The 15919-nt window shown below is 44.2% G+C and overlaps 1 protein-coding gene across 2 annotated transcripts in view; it reads left to right on the forward strand.

The window, feature by feature from the left end:
• The window catches only part of LOC110526920 (secretogranin-3), a 31311-nt gene extending 15414 nt beyond the window's left edge, over positions 1 to 15897 (forward strand). For both annotated transcript variants that reach the window (XM_036963859.2, XM_036963861.2), the window contains exons 9-12: positions 3892 to 3975; positions 4834 to 4947; positions 5056 to 5145; positions 14322 to 15897. In XM_036963859.2, the coding sequence (XP_036819754.1) occupies positions 3892 to 3975; positions 4834 to 4947; positions 5056 to 5145; positions 14322 to 14440 (407 nt within the window). In that variant the 3' untranslated portion in view covers positions 14441 to 15897. The remainder of the gene's footprint in view (positions 1 to 3891; positions 3976 to 4833; positions 4948 to 5055; positions 5146 to 14321) is intronic.
• Positions 15898 to 15919: the final 22 nt, after the last annotated feature.

Genomic DNA, 15919 nt, shown 5'->3' on the forward strand with positions numbered 1-15919 from the left:
GTTGCATATCGTGGGGACTATTCGATGCTATGGCAGTCCGCCACAGGATATGTTTGTGCTGGTCAAGGGCAGTCAGGTCTGGAGTGAACCAAGGGCTATATCTGTTCTTAGTTCTACATTTTTTGAAAGGGGCATGCTTATCTAAGATGGTGAGGAAATTACTTTTAAAGAATGACCAGGCATCCTCGACTGATGAGATGAGGTCAATATCCTTCAAGGATACCCGGGCCAGGTCGATTAGAAAGGCCTGCTCGCAGAAGTGTTTTAGGGAGCGTTTGACAGTGATGAGGGGTGGTCGTTTGACCGCGGACCCATAGCAGATACAGGCAATGAGACAGTGATCGCTGAGATCCTGATTGAAAACAGCGGAGGTGTATTTGGAGGGCAAGTTGGTCAGGATAATGTCTATGAGGGTGCCCATGTTTACGGATTTAGGGTTGTACCTGGTGGGTTCCTTGATGATTTGTGTGAGATTGAGGGCATCTAGCTTAGATTGTAGGACTGCCGGTGTGTTAAGCATATCCCAGTTTAGGTCACCTAACAGAACGATTTAATAACATGTATATACTACCTTGGTAAGACACAGTTTATTATCTATATAATAACATGTATATACTACCTTGGTAAGACACAGTTTATTATCTATATATTAACATGTATATACTACCTTGGTAAGACACCATTTATTATCTATATAATAACATGTATATACTACCTTGATAAGACACAGTTTATTATCTATATAATAACATGTATATACTATCTTGGTAAGACACAGTTTATTATCTATATAATAACATGTATATACTACCTTGGTAAGACACAGTTTATTATCTATATAATAACATGTATATACTACCTTGATAAGACACAGTTTATTATCTATATAATAACATGTATATACTACCTTGGTAAGACACAGTTTATTATCTATAGTACAGTTTATATCCAGGATGTGACTGGTGGTGGGTAGGTGGGGGGGGGTGTTATCTGTTTTGTTATGTATAGTACAGGTTATATCCAGGAGGTGACTGGTGGTGGGGGGGGGGGGGGGGGGGGGGGGTGGATCTGTTTGTCCAGTGGAGCATTGTGCTTCTTTTCAGACAGATAATGTCACAGGGATGACCCTCACTTTTACAGCTTTATGAGGGTCACGCACGCACACACACACGCGCGCGCACACACACGCACGCACACGCACACGCACACGCACACGCACACGCACACGCACACACACACACATACACACATACACACACACACACACCACTGTGCTCAGACATACACTTGAAGCATAGTGATGTTCTGGGGGTTTCCATCTTTTTCTTACCTTTCTGTGACATTCTGTGATTTACCTACTACAGACGGACAGACATTTAAGTTTTCTTTCAGTGATTTGTAATGCTAGGTAGATAGTTTGTTTGCGTGTCTGTTTGTGTGTATGTGTGTGTGTGTGTGTGTGTGTGTGTGTGTGTGTGTGTGTGTTTGCGTGTGTGCGTGACCCTCATAAAGCTGTAAAAGTGAGGATAATCTAGATTGTGTGTGTGTGTGTGTGGGGGGGGGGGGGGTTCGTGCGTGAGTCTGTGTGTGGGTTTGTGCGTGTGTGTGTGCGTGCCCCACCACAATAACAGCTCCTGACCAACCAGTTCCATACATACAAGATTTAACATAACCAATTAATACTTCCTATTGACTTCCTGCTGAGAACCTCACACAGCACCAACATCACCAATACTCAGATACCACCTCATTTACTGTCATCACAACATTTATGAAGACCTCTTTACATTCATTACACCGCTAATGTTCGTCAGAAAATCACCAGTTATATGTTGAGACCTCCAGCTATATATGGCTCTACTTTACTCTGGTACGTCATGTTGCGATGTATCTACATGTGTTGCTATGGAGTGACATGTCCTTTTCATATCCTTCCACTTGATTGACTTCATGGTGGCTCAGTGACTAGTATCGTTTAGACAATAGGACAAAGATAAGTGTAAGTGTAACACACAACGATAATAACGACTAAATTGAATACATGACATAATAGACAGGGGTTTCCTTGGCAACCCCGACGACATTATGTTTAGGTTCCGCGGAGACGTGGGGATGGAATTTCGGGTTGCCATGCAACGGGCCATTGTGTCCTCAGTGACCCGAGATTGTGGATAGGGATGAGTCACCTCTATTACACACAACTGATCTGCCTTAGGGAGATAAGGGATAAAGAAATAGTGAGAGAGCAAGAAAGATAGAGATAGAGGGAGGGAGGGGGTAAAGGTCACAAACAGCAGGACACGGCGTCATCTCTACAGTAGAGAGGGAGGGAGAGGGAGTGAGAGGATGGAAGTGAAAGAGACAATGAGAAAGCTCTCTGAACTGGCAGTTTCACAGAACAGCACAGCTGTCTTCAGTACCAACTAGACAGTTCAGCTGGCTCCTAGACATGCAGAGTCTGTTCAAAACATGGATCAGAACCCTCATATTATAATAACTGGTGTTCTGGAATCAGGACCCTCACAGTATAATGAGTGGTGTTCTGGAATCAGGACCCTCATAGTATAATGAGTGGTGTTCTGGAATCAGGGCCCTCATAGTATAATGAGTGGTGTTCTGGAATCAGGGCCCTCATAGTATAATGAGTGGTGTTCTGGAATCAGGACCCTCATAGTATAATGAGTGGTGTTCTGGAATCAGGACCCTCATAGTATAATGAGTGGTGTTCTGGAATCAGAACCCTCATAGTATAATGAGTGGTGTTCTGGAATCAGGACCCTCATAGTATAATGAGTGGTGTTCTGGAATCAGGGCCCTCACAGTATAATGACTGGTGTTCTGGAATCAGGACCCTCATAGTATAATGAGTGGTGTTCTGGAATCAGAACCCTCATAGTATAATGAGTGGCGTTCTGGAATCAGGACCCTCATAGTATAATGACTGGTGTTCTGGAATCAGTACCCTCATAGTATAATGACTGGTGTTCTGGAATCAGGACCCTCATAGTATAATGAGTCTGGAATCAGAACCCTCATAGTATAATGAGTGGTGTTTTGGAATCAGAACCCTCATATTCTAATGACTGGTGTTCTGGAATCAGAACCCTCATAGTATAATGAATGACTGGTGTTCTGGAATCAGTACCCTCATAGTATAATGATAGAATCAGTACCCTCATAGTATAATGTTCTGGAATCAGTACCCTCATAGTATAATGACTGGTGTTCTGGAATCAGGACCCTCATAGTATAATGAGTGGTGTTCTGGAATCAGGACCCTCATAGTATAATGAGTGGTGTTCTGGAATCAGGACCCTCATAGTATAATGAGTGGTGTTCTGGAATCAGAACCCTCATAGTATAATGACTGGTGTTCTGGAATCAGGACCCTCATAGTATAATGAGTGGTGTTCTGGAATCAGGACCCTCATAGTATAATGAGTGGTGTTCTGGAATCAGAACCCTCATAGTATAATGACTGGTGTTCTGGAATCAGGACCCTCATAGTATAATGAGGGGTGTTCTGGAATCAGGACCCTCATAGTATAATGAGTGGTGTTCTGGAATCAGGACCCTCATATTATAATGAGTGGTGTTCTGGAATCAGGACCCTCATAGTATAATGAGTGGTGTTCCTCAATGAAAAAGAGGAAAGAGAGAGGGAACGGTAGAGAAAGGGGAGTGTAGAAGAGATAGGAAAGAAAGAGAGGAACAGAAATGGATAATATAGTAAATAATGGGTAGTGCTGTGGGAAAAGAGGTGAGAGGTAGAGCAGGGGAGAGCTAGAAGGAAGGAAAAAGTGGAACGTATAAATAGAAAATATAGATTGTACACAGAATGAGTGGTGTTGTGGAGACCTGTCTAACCTCTATATGTCTATGCTCCTGTAGAGAACCTGGATGCTATGATCGCTCTGCAGACCAAGAATAAGCTGGGGAAAACACTGGGGATCCCTGGCATCATCCCTCCTACAGGTAAATATCACCCAGTCAGTGGGGATCCCTGGCATCATCCCTGCTACAGGTAAATATCACCCAGTCAGTGGGGATCCCTGGCATCATCCCTCCTACAGGTAAATATCACCCAGTCAGTGGGGATCCCTAGCATCATCCCTCATACAGGTAAATATCACCCAGTCAGTGGGGATCCCTGGCATCATCCCTCCTACAGGTAAATATCACCCAGTCACTATTTTCATATCATTCCACCTGATTGACCTTGCGGTGGTTCTGTGACTAGTGTCAGGTAAATCTACAGTCACTGTACTTTTCATTATTCCCTTCTGGATGTGTTTATTTTTATGGATGGTTATGGTAAAGGTAAATGTAAGGTTAAGGTACTTTGCTCAGACAGGTTGTGTAATACTGAACTTCCCCTTTAAGGGTTGGGTGTTGTTGGGTGTGGTGTGGTTGGGTTGTGTGTGGTGGGGTTTGGGTTGGGTGTGGGGGGGTGGGGTTGGGTTGGGTTGGGTGTGGTGGAGTTAGGTTAGGTTGGGTGGGATTAGGTTGGGTTGGGTGTGGTTGGCCGTGGTGTGGTGGGGTTAGGTTAGGTTGTGTGTGGTGTGGTTGTGTTGGGTGTGGTTGGATTGGGTTGGGTTGGGTTGGGGTGGGGTTGGGTGAGGTTTGGTTTGGTTAGGTTAGGTTAGGTTGGGTTGGGTTGGGTGGGATTAGGTTGGGTCGGGTGTGGTGTGGTGGGTTAGGTTGTGTGTGGTGTGGTTGTGTTGGGTGTGGTTGGGTTGGGTGTAGTGGGGTGGGGTGGGGTTGAGTTGAGTTGGGTTCAGTCGGGTTGAGTTTGGTTGGTGGTAACTGTCTGTTGTTGTGCCTGTGTTGCAGGGAAGACCCCAGAGGACGATGACAACACCAAGGCAGAGGCGGCCAAGATGCAGAAGGAGTATGAGAACCTGAAAGACTCAACCAAGGAAGAAGCGCCGTCCACTGAGACCAGAGGCCAGTTCAAGAAGGATTGTGTTTGCAGCGAACATGTTACCAGAGTAACCATTTCAGTTGAACAATTTGAATGAACATTTCAAACTGTTACCTCCCTCTCTGTTATAGATCACCCAGGCAAGTCTGAGATCTACTTGGAAGCCATCAGGAAGAACATTGAGTGGCTGAAGAAACACAACAAAGACGAGGGCAAAGACGGTAAGACAACTATATATATATATATATATACACATAGAGAGAGAGAGAGAGAGAGAGGCACATTTCTAAAATGCCGTACATAGGTGATAATATAACACTTGTCTATATTTTAAAACTTTTTGAGTAATTCTAATCATTTTTTGTTGATATTGTTTTGTGTCTGCTCACTTTTGTTTATTGTTTATTTCACTTGCTTTGGCAATGTAAACACGTTTCCCATGCTAATAAAGCCCCTTGAATTGAGAGAGACAGACAGACAGATTCTTGTCTGTCTGGTATAGGATTGGTGTTGGAGTCAACAGGGCTGGCTGCTGTCCATTATGCTGTTCGTAGAGTCTGTCTGGAGAATCTATACAATCTCTGTAGGACCCAAACAGTCCCTTTGTTCAGTGTACAGTTTCAGCTAACGTTCCAACATTAGTACACACACACACTCACACATACACACACACCCGCCCGCCCCTCCTACTGCAAACTGTGTCTGGTCACAGATAAGTCTGTAGCGACACACTGAAGAATAGTTCAATTAAAGTCTGCTTTGTCCAGCTGGATTTGCAATTAAAATAAGCTTGGTGGGTGATGCGTTGCGTTACCCCCACACCTCATGAATATGGATAAGGCTTGGCATGCATCCCAAATGGCACATTATTCCCTATATAGTGCACTACTGGCACTACCCTATGGGCCCTGGTCAAAAGTAGTGCATTCCATAGGGACTAGAATGCCATTTGGAACTGGGACACAGACTTGATGAGTCTGCTGCCCTAATTACTGTGATGTGTGTGTGTGCATGTGTGCGTGTGTGTGTATCTACTCCCAGTTACCCTCATCAACCCTCACAGCAGAGGACCCAGACCAGAGAATTTCCTGGTTATGACACTGCAACTATCAGCCATTGTTTCATTTACTTAATGTAATCCTGTAGACATCCACTGGTCAATAAGAGTGAAGCAGATTCGGTCAGCCAAGTGTTCCGTCAGTTCCCATTGGTGGTTAATTGAGTAGATTGCATTGGTATGAGACCAGCCCAGTCCAACTGTCTGGTGTGGAGGACCACTGGGACCTCCTAAATAACCAATCAACTGTCTATTGTACAGCCATAAAGACAGACACTTAGATATAGTTTGTTGTTATATTGGAGGTATAATTAGTTATAGATATGTTTAGGATATTCTTATGGTGAGTGTATTTTCTCTCTCCTGAGTGTACTGTCCAGGGACCGTATTTATCAATCACCTAAGAGTAGGAGTTCTGATTAGGGATCAGTTCTGCCTTTTAGATCACAAAGAATACGATTACATGGACAGGGAAAAAGTACTCCCACCCTGAGACGCTTGATACATCTCCTCTCTATATATACAGTATACTCTCTTCTTTTGGCTGTGTCTTTGCAGGTCCTTCTCTCTCTTTTTCTCTCTCCTCTATCCTATCTCTGTCTCTGTCTCTCTCTCTCTCGCTCTCTCTCTTTCTCTCTCTCTCTCCTCTATCCTCTCTCTCCTCTCTCTCCTCTCTCTGTTATTTTGGCTGTGTGTGTTTAGTGCAGGTCCTCCCTCTCTCCTCTCTCTCTCCTCTCTCTTCTCTCTCTTCACTCTCTCTCTCCACTCTCTACTTTCTCTCCTATATCCTCTCTCCTATCTACCCTGTCTCTTCTCTCTCCTCTCAGCGAGACTGAAATAGCTGCATTTTGGAGCTGCCTTACTGAACAAAAATGTACCAAAACAACAATACATGGGAAAGTGACAATACATGGGAAAGTGACAATACATGGGAAAGTGACAATACATGGGAAAGTGACAATACATGGGAAAGTGACAATACATGGGAAAGTGACAATACATGGGAAAGTGACAATACATGGGAAAGTGACAATACATGGGAAAGTGACAATACATGGGAAAGTGACAATACATGGGAAAGTGACAATACATGGGAAAGTGACAATACATGGGAAAGTGACAATACATGGGAAAGTGACAATACATGGGAAAGTGACAATACATGGGAAAGTGACAATACATGGGAAAGTGACAATACATGGGAAAGTGACAATACAATGGGAAAGTGACAATACATGGGAAAGTGACAATACATGGGAAAGTGACAATACATGGGAAAGTGACAATACAATGGGAAAGTGACAATACATGGGAAAGTGACAATACATGGGAAAGTGACAATACAATGGGAAAGTGACAATACATGGGAAAGTGACAATACATGGGAAAGTGACAATACATGGGAAAGTGACAATACATGGGAAAGTGACAATACATGGGAAAGTGACAATACATGGGAAAGTGACAATACAATGGGAAAGTGACAATACATGGGAAAGTGACAATACAATGGGAAAGTGACAATACATGGGAAAGTGACAATACATGGGAAAGTGACAATACATGGGAAAGTGACAATACATGGGAAAGTGACAATACAATGGGAAAGTGACAATACATGGGAAAGTGACAATACATGGGAAAGTGACAATACAATGGGAAAGTGACAATACATGGGAAAGTGACAATACATGGGAAAGTGACAATACATGGGAAAGTGACAATACATGGGAAAGTGACAATACATGGGAAAGTGACAATACATGGGAAAGTGACAATACAATGGGAAAGTGACAATACATGGGAAAGTGACAATACAATGGGAAAGTGACAATACATGGGAAAGTGACAATACATGGGAAAGTGACAATACATGGGAAAGTGACAATACATGGGAAAGTGACAATACATGGGAAAGTGACAATACATGGGAAAGTGACAATACATGGGAAAGTGACAATACATGGGAAAGTGACAATACATGGGAAAGTGACAATACAATGGGAAAGTGACAATACATGGGAAAGTGACAATACATGGGAAAGTGACAATACATGGGAAAGTGACAATACATGGGAAAGTGACAATACATGGGAAAGTGACAATACATGCGAAAGTGACAATACAATGGGAAAGTGACAATACAATGGGAAAGTGACAATACATGGGAAAGTAAAAAAAAAATATATATATATATATATATATATATATATATATATATATATATATATATATATATATATATATATATACAGTGCCTTGCGAAAGTATTCGGCCCCCTTGAACTTTGCGACCTTTTGCCACATTTCAGGCTTCAAACATAAAGATATAAAACTGTATTTTTTTGTGAAGAATCAACAACAAGTGGGACACAATCATGAAGTGGAACGACATTTATTGGATATTTCAAACTTTTTTAACAAATCAAAAACTGAAAAATTGGGCGTGCAAAATTATTCAGCCCCTTTACTTTCAGTGCAGCAAACTCTCTCCAGAAGTTCAGTGAGGATCTCTGAATGATCCAATGTTTGACTAATGATGATAAATACAATCCACCTGTGTGTAATCAAATCTCCGTATAAATGCACCTGCACTGTGATAGTCTCAGAGGTCCGTTAAAAGCGCAGAGAGCATCATGAAGAACAAGGAACACACCAGGCAGGTCCGAGATACTGTGGTGAATAAGTTTAAAGCCGAATTTGGATACAAAAATATTTCCCAAGCTTTAAACATCCCAAGGAGCACTGTGCAAGCGATAATATTGAAATGGAAGGAGTATCAGACCACTGCAAATCTACCAAGACCTGGCCGTCCCTCTAAACTTTCAGCTCATACAAGGAGAAGACTGATCAGAGATGCAGCCAAGAGGCCCATGATCACTCTGGATGAACTGCAGAGATCTACAGCTGAGGTGGGAGACTCTGTCCATAGGACAACAATCAGTCGTATATTGCACAAATCTGGCCTTTATGGAAGAGTGGCAAGAAGAAAGCCATTTCTTAAAGATATCCATAAAAAGTGTCGTTTAAAGTTTGCCACAAGCCACCTGGGAGACACACCAAACATGTGGAAGAAGGTGCTCTGGTCAGATGAAACCAAAATTGAACTTTTTGGCAACAATGCAAAACGTTATGTTTGGCGTAAAAGCAACACAGCTCATCACCCTGAACACACCATCCCCACTGTCAAACATGGTGGTGGCAGCATCATGGTTTGGGCCTGCTTTTCTTCAGCAGGGACAGGGAAGATGGTTAAAATTGATGGGAAGATGGATGGAGCCAAATACAGGACCATTCTGGAAGAAAACCTGATGGAGTCTGCAAAAGACCTGAGACTGGGACAGAGATTTGTCTTCCAACAAGACAATGATCCAAAACATAAAGCAAAATCTACAATGGAATGGTTCAAAAATAAACATATCCAGGTGTTAGAATGGACAAGTCAAAGTCCAGACCTGAATCCAATCGAGAATCTGTGGAAAGAACTGAAAACTGCTGCTCACAAATGCTCTCCATCCAACCTCACTGAGCTCGAGCTGTTTTGCAAGGAGGAATGGGGAAAAATGTCCGTCTCTCGATGTGCAAAACTGATAGAGACATACCCCAAGCGACTTACAGCTGTAATCGCAGCAAAAGGTGGCGCTACAAAGTATTAACTTAAGGGGGCTGAATAATTTTGCACACCCAATTTTTCAGTTTTTGATTTGTTAAAAAAGTTTGAAATATCCAATAAATGTCGTTCCACTTCATGATTGTGTCCCACTTGTGGTTGATTCTTCACAAAAAAATACAGTTTTATATCTTTATGTTTGAAGCCTGAAATGTCGCAAAGTTCAAGGGGGCCGAATACTTTCGCAAGGCACTGTATGTTACCCCCCTTTTCTCCCCAATCTTGTCTCATCGCTGCAACTCCCCAACAGGCTCGGGAGGTGAATGTCGAGTCATGCGTCCTCTGAAACATAACGCGCCAGACTACACTTCTTAACACCCGCCCACTTAACCTGGAAGCCAGCCGCACCAATGTGTCGGAGGAAACACCGTTCAACTGACGACTGAGGTCAGCCTGCAGGTGCCCGGCCCACCACAAGGAGTCGCTAGAGCGCGATGAGCCAAGTAAAGCCCCCAGGCCAAACCCTCCCCTAACCCGGATAACGCTGGGCCAAACCCTCCCCTAACCCGGATGACGCTGGGCCAATTGTGCACCGCCCCATGGTACTCCCGATCACAGCCGGTTGTGATATAACCTCGAATCCAGGTCTGTAGTGACGCATCTAGCACTGCGATGCAGTGCCTTAGACCGCCTCGCCAGTCAGGAGGCCCATAAAATTGTTTTCTAACTGATATGATGCAGTTTATTGTTGTGACATGAAATAACAGAATTGCATGAAAATCTCCATTATTTTGGTGGGGCCTCGTCCCACCTGCCCTACGTAGGGCATTGCCACTGTGTGTGTGTGAAGTGCAGGTCTCCTCTCTGTACCCATTGTGGTTGATTAGTATGCCAATCAGGCAGTCCGGTGGGTGTCTGGGAAGAGAAGGGCCTCTCGTCCTTACTGATGGCAGAGAGGAGACATCTGATGGGGAGGTAATAGAGAGAGTCAGGGCCCTGTCAACATGGAGCTACTCATAGAGGAAAACACACACTATCACACACACAGTAGGAAACAGGTTCCACTTCCTGTTTGAGTATGCCAGTGAGCTTCCCTCAGGTACTGACACTGTTGGGTTATTCACCAGAAGATCTATTCACCCAGATATGATCACTTATGGAAATGAGATGTGAAGTCACTCAAAAGTCCCGTGAACACTTTGTAATGTGTATGGAACAGTTTGTAATGTGTAGGGAACGGTTTGTAATGTGTAGGGAACGGTTTGTAATGTGTAGGGAACAGTTTGTAATGTGTAGGGAACAGTTTGTAATGTGTAGGGAACAGTTTGTAATGTGTAGGGAACGGTTTGTAATGTGTAGGGAACGGTTTGTAATGTGTAGGGAACGGTTTGTAATGTGTAGGGAACGGTTTGTAATGTGTAGGGAACGGTTTGTAATGTGTAGGGAACGGTTTGTAATGTGTAGGGAACGGTTTGTAATGTGTAGGGAACAGTTTGTAATGTGTAGGGAACAGTTTGTAATGTGTAGGGAACGGTTTGTAATGTGTTGGGAACGGTTTGTAATGTGTAGGGAACGGTTTGTAATGTGTAGGGAACGGTTTGTAATGTGTAGGGAACGGTTTGTAATGTGTAGGGAACGGTTTGTAATGTGTTGTGAATGGTTTGTAATGTGTAGGGAACGGTTTGTAATGTGTAGGGAACGGTTTGTAATGTGTAGGGAACGGTTTGTAATGTGAAGGGAATGGTTTGTAATGTGTAGGGAACAGCTTGTAATGTGTAGGGAACGGTTTGTAATGTGTAGGGAACGGTTTGTAATGTGTAGGGAATGGTTTGTAATGTGTAGGGAACAGTTTGTAATGTGTAGGGAACAGTTTGTAATGTGTAGGGAACGGATTGTAATGTGTAGGGAACGGTTTGTAATGTGTAGGGAATGGTTTGTAATGTGTAGGGAACGGTTTGTAATGTGTAGGGAATGGTTTGTAATGTGTAGGGAACGGATTGTAATGTGTAGGGAACGGTTTGTAATGTGTAGGGAACGGTTTGTAAATGGTGTACTGGTGCACACCCAGTACATATCGGTCCGGTTTCCCAAGCAGCTGAAGGCTGGCCCAGGTCTGGACTTCAATGGAGATTCTCCATTGAAGTCATTTTTAGTCCAGGACCAGGCTTAATCTGTGTCTGGGAAAGCAGCCTATAGTGTATAAGAGAGCATTTAGATTAGCCACAGATATTAGAGAGGATGTTCTGATCTGTTTCTGTATCATTTGTATATTGTAAACACAATTTATTGAGTGACATTATAATGAATTATGGAAATATCAGCTCCACGCAGGCTTTTATTTAAAACCCATTAGGTTTGTTTTGTCTGTCTCTTTATCTGTCTCTCTCTCCCTCTCTCCCTCTCTCTCTCTCTCCCTCTCTCCCTCTCCCTCTCTCCCTCTCTCTGTTTCTCTCTCTCTCTCGCTCTCTCTCTCTCTCTCTCTCTCGCTCTCTCTCCCTCTCTCTCTCTGTTTCTCTCTCCCTCCCTCTCTCCCTCTCTCTCTCTATCCCTCTCTCCCTCTTGTCCCTCTCTCCCTCTCTCTCTTTCTCTCTCTCTCTCTCAATCCCCCTCTCTCTCTCTCTCTTTCTCTCTCTCTCTCTCTCTCTCTCTGTTCAATACAGCTGAGGGACAACATTACACAGTCATGGAAACAGAGTGGTTGCCTGGGTAACACACCACTTACTGTATTTACCCTGGCCCAGCTCCTTCCATTAGAGATGTGTGTGTGTGTGTGTGTGTGTGTGTACTGTATGTGCATGCTAGCGTACATGTGTGTTGTGTTTGTTCTAGGCAGTGGTACAGGGTGGCTTTCTGTCAGTACATACTGTAGCTAGAGGAACAGATGGACACTTCTCTGCCAGTACATACTGTAGCTAGGGGAACAGATGGACACTTTACTGTCAGTACATACTGTAGCTAGAGGAACAGATGGACACTTCTCTGTCAGTACATACTGTAGCTAGAGGAACAGATGGACACTTCTCTGTCAGTACATACTGTAGCCAGAGGAACAGATGGACACTTCTCTGTCAGTACATACTGTAGCCAGAGGAACAGATGGACTGTTCTCTCTGCTTGACTCCATATCACCATCATTATCACAACCTCCTCCTCACTCCTCCACACTACTCCTCCCTCCTCCACACTCCTCCCTCCCCCACACTCCTCCCTCCTCCACACCTCCCTCCTACACACTCCTCCCTCCTCCACACTCCTCCCTCCTCCTCCACACTCCTCCTCCCTCCTCCACATTCCTCCCTCCTCCACATTCCTCCCTCCTCCTCCACACTCCTCCCTCCTCCTCCACACTCCTCCTCCCTCCTCCACACACCTCCTTTCTCCTCCACACTCCTCCTTTCTCCTCCACACTCCTCCTTTCTCCTCCACACTCCTCCTCCCTCCTCCACACTCCTCCTTTCTCCTCCACACTCATCCTTTCTCTTCCACACTCCGCCTCCCTCCTCCACACTCCTCCTTCCTCCTCCACACTCCTCCTTTCTCCTCCACACTCCTCCCTCCTCCACACTCCTCCCTCCTCCTCCACATTCCTCCCTCCTCCACACTCCTCCCTCCTCCTCCACAGTCCTCCTCCCTCCTCCACAGTCCTCCTCACTCCTCCACAGTCCTCCTCCCTCCTCCACACTCCTCCTCCCTCCTCCACACTCCTCCTCCCTCCTCCACACTCCTCCTTTCTGCTCCACACTCCTCCTCCCTCCTCCACACTCTTCCTCCACACTCCTCCTCCCTCTTCCACACTCCTCCTCCCTCTTCCACACTCCTCCTCCCTCCTCCACACTCCACACTCCTCCTCCCTCCTCCACACTCCACACTCCTCCTCCCTCCTCCACACTCCTCCTCCCTCCTCCACACTCCTCCTCCCTCCTCCACACTCCTCCTCCCTCCTCCACACTCCTCCACACTCCTCCTCCCTCCTCCACACTCCTCCTCCCTCCTGCACACTCCTCCCTCCTCCTCCCTCCTCCACACTCCTCCTCTCTCCTCCACATTCCTCCTCCCTCCTCCACACTCCACACTCCTCCTCCCTCCTCCACACTCCTCCTCTCTCCTCCACACTCCTCCTCCCTACTCCACACTCCTCCTCCCTCCTCCACACTCCTCCTCTCTCCTCCACACTCCTCCTTCCTCCTCCACACTCCTCCTCTCTCCTCCACACTCCTCCTCCACACTCCTCCCTCCTCCACACTCCTCCTCCCTCCGCCATACTCCTCCTACCTCCTCCCAGCTCCCACCCCTTCTATGTACACTTACCTGTATAGTCTATAGTATCTTGATAGGATGCTGATCCTTTATCAGATGAATGATTGTTTGAACACCAACAGAACTACTTGTTGTGAAAGCACCTGTCTCTCATCTACGGCTGCTTAAACACCACACCAGTAGAAATACACTTTTTCAAACTGAAAGACGATGGCCAGAGCTTACTCATGATGTTGCATAACCATTTAAATCAATAAATCATTGTTATAGTTAAAGTATGATATATTTGGGTTTAAGATGTCAAAACCGAACTGTGCACTTCAGACAAATCTGTGTGAATGCAGTGTCTTTTCCTATTATGTGACATGCTAATTATTTTCAGCCTACGTTTCGTTTCAGGATTTACACAATCCTAGTTCACATTTTTCCAGATTAGATTGTAATCTGTCTCTATTCTTGTGTATTTTATTCCAGATTACGACCTGTCCAAATTGAGGGACTTCATGGACCAACAAGTGGACTCCTACATTGACAAGGGCATCATTGAGAAGGGTGAGGGAGAGACCATCAAGAGGATCTACGGCAGCCTGTAACCTTCAACCAACCTTAAAATAACCAACAACCAACCTTCAAACACCTACGACCAACCTTCAAAAAACCCACTGGAAATGTATGACGATTGATAAACCTATAAATAGGGCCTAGAGTTGTTCCTGTTCTGGAAACATGGTTTGGAAAAACTCCTGGCTTTACGACTCACTCACAATGAGCAGAATCCAAACTTGACATGATGATCCCTGAAAGTAACTGACTGATTTTGGTGTGAATTCTTACCTTGATGTCAGTGGGAGTTTGGTGTGAATTCTTACCTTGATGTCAGTGGGAGTTTGGTGTGAAAGTTTGAGTAAAGTGAGTGGATCTCAGGTTAGGATTCGGCCTCTATGAGAGGAAAGGTATGACCTTTATGTATTAAAAATAAACCATTTAGGCAAAAACATATTGTATTTGACATTTCCAGAAAGCTGGAATGCAATAATGGTAATAATATCACTGAAAGTATATATTCAACTATACTGCTAGAAAACAATCAGCAATAGTCCGATGTCACTGAATGGCACTGACTCGATTGGGAAATTCAATAGTTATTCTGTCAAATCAATTGACTGACTGATCTACTTACTAGATGACAGCTTTGACTACCTTGAGGAGTGAAATGTTGACCTACTGAGGGGGAATGAGTGTTCAACCATCCCAATGGACACACACTGGTTGACTCAACGTTGTTTCCACGTCATTACGTTGAACCAATTTGGAATAGACGTTGAATTGATGTCTTTGCCTAGTGGAAAGGTTGTGTCCCAAATGGCATACTATTCCCTATTTAGTGCATTATTTTTGACAAGGCCCCATAGGGCTCTGGTTAAAAATAGTGCACTATATAGGAAGTAGGGTGCCATTTGGCACAGAGATAGGTCTGATAGTAGAGTTCCAACTTTAGCTTTCTCATCAATTGCAGGTAATATGTATGTCTTTGCAATAGACTTTTGCAACAAGTACACATATATCTAAATGTATTCATTCTATGTAATCTGTCCTATCATATTCTAATTCTTATTTTTTCAATCCAGCATCAATGTAAGATCTATTGTATTAAGGCTTTTAACTCAACCAAAAACAGCTGTGTTGTCCAGTATCATTTCAGCCCTGTATGTCCATCCTCTCCTCTTTGTTCTGGGGTAACTCCTTTGGGGCCCTCCAGGGGGCCCTGTTTGTGTCATTTCCCTCTATCTGATTTCTGCAAAATGGGTAGTAGTGGGAAGTTGCCTCTAGATGCTGATCGTGGATCAGGTGTACATTTTCCCCACTAATGGTAAAGGTTAGGATTGTGGGAGGACAAGCTGATCCTAGATCTGTCCCCAGCTTCAATATGTCTGAGTATATTCAACATGTATACTACCACTCTAGACACAAAATTAAGTATTTTTAAATGTAAATATTTGTGATGTTTTTTCCAAAAATGTAAAAGCAATTAAAACATTGCCTTTCTTAATGTGTAGTTGACTCCGATAAAG

Source organism: Oncorhynchus mykiss, chromosome 26, assembly GCF_057628025.1.
Source record: "Oncorhynchus mykiss isolate SJ-2025 chromosome 26, ASM5762802v1, whole genome shotgun sequence".
Classification (NCBI taxonomy): Eukaryota; Metazoa; Chordata; class Actinopteri; order Salmoniformes; family Salmonidae; genus Oncorhynchus; species Oncorhynchus mykiss.